Source organism: Henckelia pumila, chromosome 4, assembly GCF_033568475.1.
Source record: "Henckelia pumila isolate YLH828 chromosome 4, ASM3356847v2, whole genome shotgun sequence".
Lineage (NCBI taxonomy): Eukaryota > Viridiplantae > Streptophyta > Magnoliopsida > Lamiales > Gesneriaceae > Henckelia > Henckelia pumila.
The window spans coordinates 38,205,381-38,211,380 of record NC_133123.1 but is presented as its reverse complement, the minus strand read 5'-3'; the positions used below and the strand labels follow the sequence as shown (position 1 = coordinate 38,211,380).

The following is a 6,000-nucleotide window of genomic DNA, read 5'->3' as shown; positions in this document are numbered from 1 at the left end:
TTATTACTTCGAAGATATAAAATCCACTGTTAAATGAATTTACTCATACAGACTAATGTAATTGTTATTATAAACATGAAATCATTAGCTCCAAATTTTCAAATCCTGAGTGGTTTGAAAAATTCTTTATTTTCATTTTTTTTTAAAAAAAAATCATTGTCAATTTTGAATAGCTTCTAAAAATCTTTTATCCTTAAAAAATATATATTTTATCCTCCAATTAAAAAATTGACTATCAACTTCTTTTATTCCTCCAAGTGTTAACTATTAATGGGAAAACACCTACATAGACCGATCATAGACGAGCGAAAAGAGTCGGAAAACCAAGGAAAGTAAAAAATTGCTCATCGAAAAAGAACGGATTAATAAGATCGTACACTAAAGATAATATCCAATGATTCATATTTCTACACATGTTCATAAATTAATAATATAATGTTGATGTATCAAATCATCACACATAGATCTATGGTTAGATAATACTTCGGTAGGTTGAACTCTACCAGACAAATGATGGGTTTTGGTCTTTTGGATCACATTTCACGTCACACTGGGATTTACGCCCATTTTCTCTCATATAGTATTTTGCCATGTGGAACATAAGATATCTTATCCCATGAAAAATTAGAACCTAGATTTCATTGCCTGGATTTTATTATTTAAGATTAAAGTTTCAATCAAAAACTTCACGTTAAGAATTAGGACAACGATACTCGATCAAAGGCAATCCAAACCGTAAACTAGAAGCTTCATAAAGGAAATTTTTGTTTATCAAGGATAAATAAACACATATTATAACCAAATTTTGACGGAGAAATTAGTCTCAGAAGAAGAAACAAAGCTTGAGAAATCACAAGATAATGAGGTGAAGACATCTAAAACCACAGGTCACCAAATTAGACAATCAAGACTAAAAACTTTTGCCACAAAGCAGCAATTTTTTGATTTAAGAAAACTACTACGGAAAGCATAGCAATACACCCAAATTGTAAACGACCATAATTTACTACTCATTATCAGGCTTTGCAGATTCCTTGATCTCCTCAGAATTGTCGTCCTACAAGAGAGAAATAGGTTATGAGTCTGCTACATAATACCCCAAAATTTTTTTTGGAGGAATTACACTGCAAGGAATGAGCAAAACAAACTACCTGCATGTCTGAGGTCCACAAAGTGAGGTTGTCACGGAGAAGTTGCATAATCAGAGTGCTGTCCTTGTATGATTCCTCTCCAAGGGTGTCCAACTCAGCAATCGCCTCATCAAAAGCCTTAAAGAGTACACAAGTAAACATTGCATCTTTGAAGTTTGACCCATGATTATAAACTCAGACCAAAACCCGCACAAATTAATTTTGATCATAAAACGCGAAAAAAGGAGCTTGAATTTTCAATCATATCAAAAAACAATGTTCAAGCTGGATTGGATGCTTGGAGGCACCAATGCAATGTTAAGATGAAGCACTTAGAGATATATTCCTTAAAGGTTAACAGTTAAACTAAAAAAAACAAGAATTTGAAATCACTTAATGGAATATTTTTGGCACACCTGTTTAGCAAGATTACAAGCACGATCAGGAGAATTCAAAATCTCGTAGTAAAACACTGAGAAGTTGAGAGCCAGTCCAAGCCGGATCGGATGAGTAGGGGCCAATTCAGCATTAGCAATGTCCTGCAAGCATGGAAACACACTCAATATTCAATAATTTAAATTCAAAGTAAGGAACCCGTGAACCCAGTTATTGTTGCAATTGGAAACAGAGCAGGATGCATAAAAGGTCAAGAAAGGGATGTGTTTGACCTCATTAAAATCAACCCAACTTCAATACAACTCTACAAGGTGGTCTATATTCAAGTGAAACTAATCACAACAAGATATTACGGCCACACCAGCACCAAAATTCTTCAACGGTGTCACAGGCATAATCAAAGAAATATATTAAACAAATTGTACAAATCCACATTAAAGAGGTCAAAAGATCAGATTTTATATTCGAATCACCACACAAAGCAATTTTCCTCGTACAGACAAAAGAAATAAATGAAAAAAAAACCTAACCTGAGCCGCCTTGTATGCTGAAAGGGTGTTCTCAGCGGCTTCCTTGCGCTCGGCTCCGGTCTTGAATTCAGCCAAGTAGCGATAGTAATCACCCTTCATCTTCAAGTAAAAGACCTTGGAATCACCGGAGGCCGCGGATCCGATCAGCTTGGTATCGAGCAGCTTGAGAATACCGTCACAAATGTCGGACAGCTCGGACTCGATCTTAGATCTGTAGGATTTGATGGCCGAGACGTGGGCCTCGTTCCCGCGGCTCTCCTCCTTCTGCTCGATGGAGGAGATGATACGCCAGGAGGCGCGGCGAGCACCAATGACGTTCTTGTATGCGACGGAGAGGAGGTTGCGCTCCTCGACGGAGAGCTCCTCCCCGGCCTCAACGGAGACGACGACCTTCTCCATGAACTCAACCATCTCCTCGTAGCGCTCGGCCTGCTCCGCCAGTTTCGCCATGTACACGTTCTCCTCTCGAGTGGACGCCATTGAAAGCTTAGGGCTTGGAATTGAATTGAATTTCTGGTGTAGTGAGAGAATTTCTTTTGAGATGAACTGCGAGACTAATTCATTTACAGGGGAAATGGCCTCATTTCTAAGGTTTCGTTATTACATTTATCTATTATTGCTTTTAATTCTGGGCTGTGGATTTAGGACCATGGGCTCTTTGTTGGATTGGACTACATAATTTGGTGGCCCAAATTTAATTAATTATATTATATTGAAAAAAAATCTAAATGCCATCACAAAATCATTTCCAATTATATTTTTGAGGTACTTTTTAGTTGAAAATGCAACTAGATATCATTTTAGAAATTTTAAATATACTTTTTAAATTTTTTATTTTAATTAACATAAAAATTCATACGATACGATGTCATGGGTCAATTTAATGTGTCAAATTTTCTATTAGATTTTTTTTTTTGAAAAGAAATTTTCTATTAGATTTGATTTATGTGAAACTGCTAATTTTCATCGTTACTCATTCTCGAGTTATGTTTGTAATAAATAAAATTGTGAAAGCCCAATTTATTTGGGCCATCTAAAAGAAGCCCAATCCATAAACTCGCCTCCTTGCAAGCTATATTAATACAGCTTTATTGCGTTGGAAAACCCTAATTTGCCGTAGAGAGGAAGAAGCATTCTGGGGCCTCTCGAACTTTCATCGCAAAATGAAGGTTTCTATCTTTCTCTGTGATGTTAATTTTAATTTCGAATGATTTTTGTTAATTTTCTGTTTGATTTGTTAGTTTAATATAGCGAATCCGACCACTGGATGCCAGAAGAAGCTTGAGATTGACGATGACCAGAAACTGTACGTTAAAGTTCTACCTTTTTTTTTAATTACTAATCCTCAATAGTTTTACTGCGCTTAGCTGGGATGTGGTCTTCATATCTATCAAATTCAATTTGAAGTTTTCGGGTATGCTAGAATAAAGTGGTCTTGGGTTTATAATCACGATTTCTTGAGTAATTTGTATTGGTGCAGACAAGAAATTGACCCCTTATTGGGTTTTAAAACTGTTTGCATTAGTTGACATTCCAAATTCTAAGCAATACGGGCTGATATGTCGGAAAGTGATTGTACTCTATGTTTTAAGGAGGAAAAACTAGGTATATATAAATTTTTTGGTTTTTCGCCGAGACATTATTGTTTTCTCCATTATTTATTGTTTTTTGGCTCTAAGAATGCTTTGCTCATGGCTGTTGCGATGTCTCGGTTTGATTTGCATTGGACTCAGGAATTTAGGGGATATTATACCCATCTCTGAAGATGGTTAAATTAAATGAATTACATTAGAATGGATAAATGGTCAAATTGGTAGACATCACGTCTATATTCTCCCGTGGGTTAGTGTTAGATTGGAAATCCACATCTGGATCCTCAATGAAAGATGATTGCATGGATTTTAGTCATTTTTCCATCTCAAAGTCTTCATTTCTAATTAGCCTCAGAATATAACCTCACTAACAGGATAATAAACTCGGACTTTTTGTAATTATCATGAGAAAATTATAGTTTCTTTATTCTCATAATTGCAGTCGGGTGTTTTGGGACAAGAGAATCTCTCAGGAGGTCCTTGGTGATGCCTTGGGTGAGGTATGTCCTTTATGTGAAGTTCGCCTGCTCAGTTCCATCCATGATTTAGCACTTTTTATGTGATGTGACGTATTTTAATGGTATTACCACTAATTATTTTGCAGGAGTTCAAGGGGTATGTATTCAAAATCATGGGAGGTTGTGACAAGCAAGGTTTCCCAATGAAGCAAGGTGTGTTGACACCAGGTCGTGTCAGGCTTTTGCTGCACAGAGGTATGTAGAATTATTTGGATGACACTTCACATTTAGTTTCAGTTTTCATCTTATTTTTTAGGCCTGCATGTTTGCGTAAACAGGTACCCCGTGCTTCCGTGGATATGGTAGGAGAAATGGAGAGCGTAGGAGGAAGTCTGTTCGTGGATGCATTGTTAGCCCTGATCTCTCGGTTTTGAACTTGGTAATTGTTAAAAAGGGTGACAATGAGTTGCCTGGGCTGACTGACGTGGAGAAGCCGAGGATGAGAGGTCCAAAGAGGGCATCAAAGATCCGCAAGCTCTTCAACCTTTCTAAAGAAGACGATGTTAGAAAGTATGTCAACACCTACCGCAGAACATTCACTACCAAGGCTGGTGAGTTACTGATAGGATCTCAAATTAAGAATCGAGATTGTATTTAAACTAGAAGGAAAATGTTTCTCAGAGATATACTCTTTCACAAACTTTATTATTCTCTTTCTAGACTCTTCTAAGGCTTTATAACCCATGGGCTTGTTTTATCCTAGGCCCATTATACATAGAGCCGTAGCAGTTACTGTGTTCATTTCTTGGATACATTGATTACTGCTGATAGCTTTTCCGATTAACTTGAATTTGAATTTTATTTTTTCACTGTTTAACCTATGATTGGGTACAATCACAGGTAAGAAAGTAAGCAAAGCTCCTAAGATTCAGAGGTTGGTGACTCCCTTGACTCTGCAGAGGAAGAGAGCTAGAATTTCCGACAAGAAGAAGAGAATTGCCAAGGCCAAATCCGAGGCCGCAGAGTACCAGAAGCTTCTTGCTACACGGTTGAAGGAACAAAGGGAAAGACGCAGTGAAAGCTTGGCTAAAAAGCGATCTCGACTTTCTGCTGCCTCTAAGCCATCCGCAGCTGCTTAAGCACATCTCCAGGATGCAACCTTAATCTGGGTTGTGTATTAGTCATGTGCCAGTTTTCGTATTGATGTAATTTCGACTGTTCAACTCAAGTGGTTTTTCCATCCGCCGTTGCTGTTTTGTTTCTGAGTATCGATTTTGGGATAGTTTCGGTTTCATTGATGTTTATCGCCGTATCAGATACGTACATTTCCTGATTTCATTCTTGAACTTTACTGTCCATGTGATTTACATTCAAATTCTTGATGTGCGGCTTCAAAAAATGGCACCCGATATTTAGGCACAAGTTTCTAAATTTTCTCCGAAAATAAATTTTTCACCAAAAATAACCCAAAAAAAAATCGTTTTTATATGACAATCCGAACTTAAAGTGGGTGAGGAGTGGTTGATCAACTTAGCGAGTAAAATAAACAAACTCGTTTCAAGTTTATAGTATTTGATTCGTTAGTGTTAGAATATTGTCCCACATCGGTGGGATACAATTCCTGAGAGCCCTTAATATAGATAAGGACAACCCTCACATCTTAAGCTAGCTTTTGAGGTGAGTTAGGTCCAAGTCTCATTTCTAACATGGTATCAAAGCTCAGACCCTCCGTATGTGTTGGACCGCCCATAATTGGGCTGCCTATAATTAGGCCACCCGTTAATATCTCCACGCTCCATATGTTCATTCCTGGGCGTGTGGGGGGTGTGTTAGAATATTGTCCCACATCGGTAGGATACAATTCCTGGGAGCCCTTAATATAGACAAGGACAAC

At 37.5% G+C, this 6,000-nt stretch overlaps 2 protein-coding genes across 2 annotated transcripts; one reads left to right on the top strand and one right to left on the bottom strand.

Moving 5' to 3' along the window:
* Window positions 1-752: 752 nt before the first annotated feature.
* On the bottom strand, window positions 753-2,629 carry LOC140894473 (14-3-3-like protein 16R). The gene is made up of 4 exons (XM_073302974.1): window positions 2,057-2,629; window positions 1,547-1,669; window positions 1,152-1,268; window positions 753-1,057 (listed from the first exon to the last, which is right to left on the bottom strand). Exons 1-4 carry the CDS (start codon window positions 2,534-2,536, stop codon window positions 1,007-1,009), a joined length of 771 nt encoding a protein of 256 aa, XP_073159075.1. The 5' UTR covers window positions 2,537-2,629; the 3' UTR covers window positions 753-1,006.
* A 519-nt stretch (window positions 2,630-3,148) lies between these two features.
* LOC140863898 (small ribosomal subunit protein eS6-like) lies at window positions 3,149-5,444 on the top strand. Its single transcript, XM_073267673.1, has 6 exons — window positions 3,149-3,225; window positions 3,298-3,362; window positions 4,091-4,148; window positions 4,253-4,361; window positions 4,445-4,717; window positions 5,007-5,444. Exons 1-6 carry the CDS (start codon window positions 3,220-3,222, stop codon window positions 5,243-5,245), a joined length of 750 nt encoding a protein of 249 aa, XP_073123774.1. The 5' UTR covers window positions 3,149-3,219; the 3' UTR covers window positions 5,246-5,444.
* Window positions 5,445-6,000: the final 556 nt, after the last annotated feature.

Bases quoted from the DNA above. Each gene is read 5' to 3' on its own strand.
- LOC140894473 (XM_073302974.1), bottom strand. From the start codon at position 2,536: ATGGCGTCCACTCGAGAGGAGAACGTGTACATGGCGAAACTGGCGGAG. The intron at 1,670-2,056 runs GTTAGGTTTTTT...CCATGCTTGCAG, and splicing joins CAGCATACAAGGCGGCTCAG to GACATTGCTAATGCTGAATT. The intron at 1,058-1,151 runs GTAGTTTGTTTT...TCTCTCTTGTAG, and splicing joins TGTGGACCTCAGACATGCAG to GACGACAATTCTGAGGAGAT.
- LOC140863898 (XM_073267673.1), top strand. The intron at 3,363-4,090 runs GTACGTTAAAGT...TCATAATTGCAG, and splicing joins ATTGACGATGACCAGAAACT to TCGGGTGTTTTGGGACAAGA. The intron at 4,149-4,252 runs GTATGTCCTTTA...ATTATTTTGCAG, and splicing joins TTGGTGATGCCTTGGGTGAG to GAGTTCAAGGGGTATGTATT.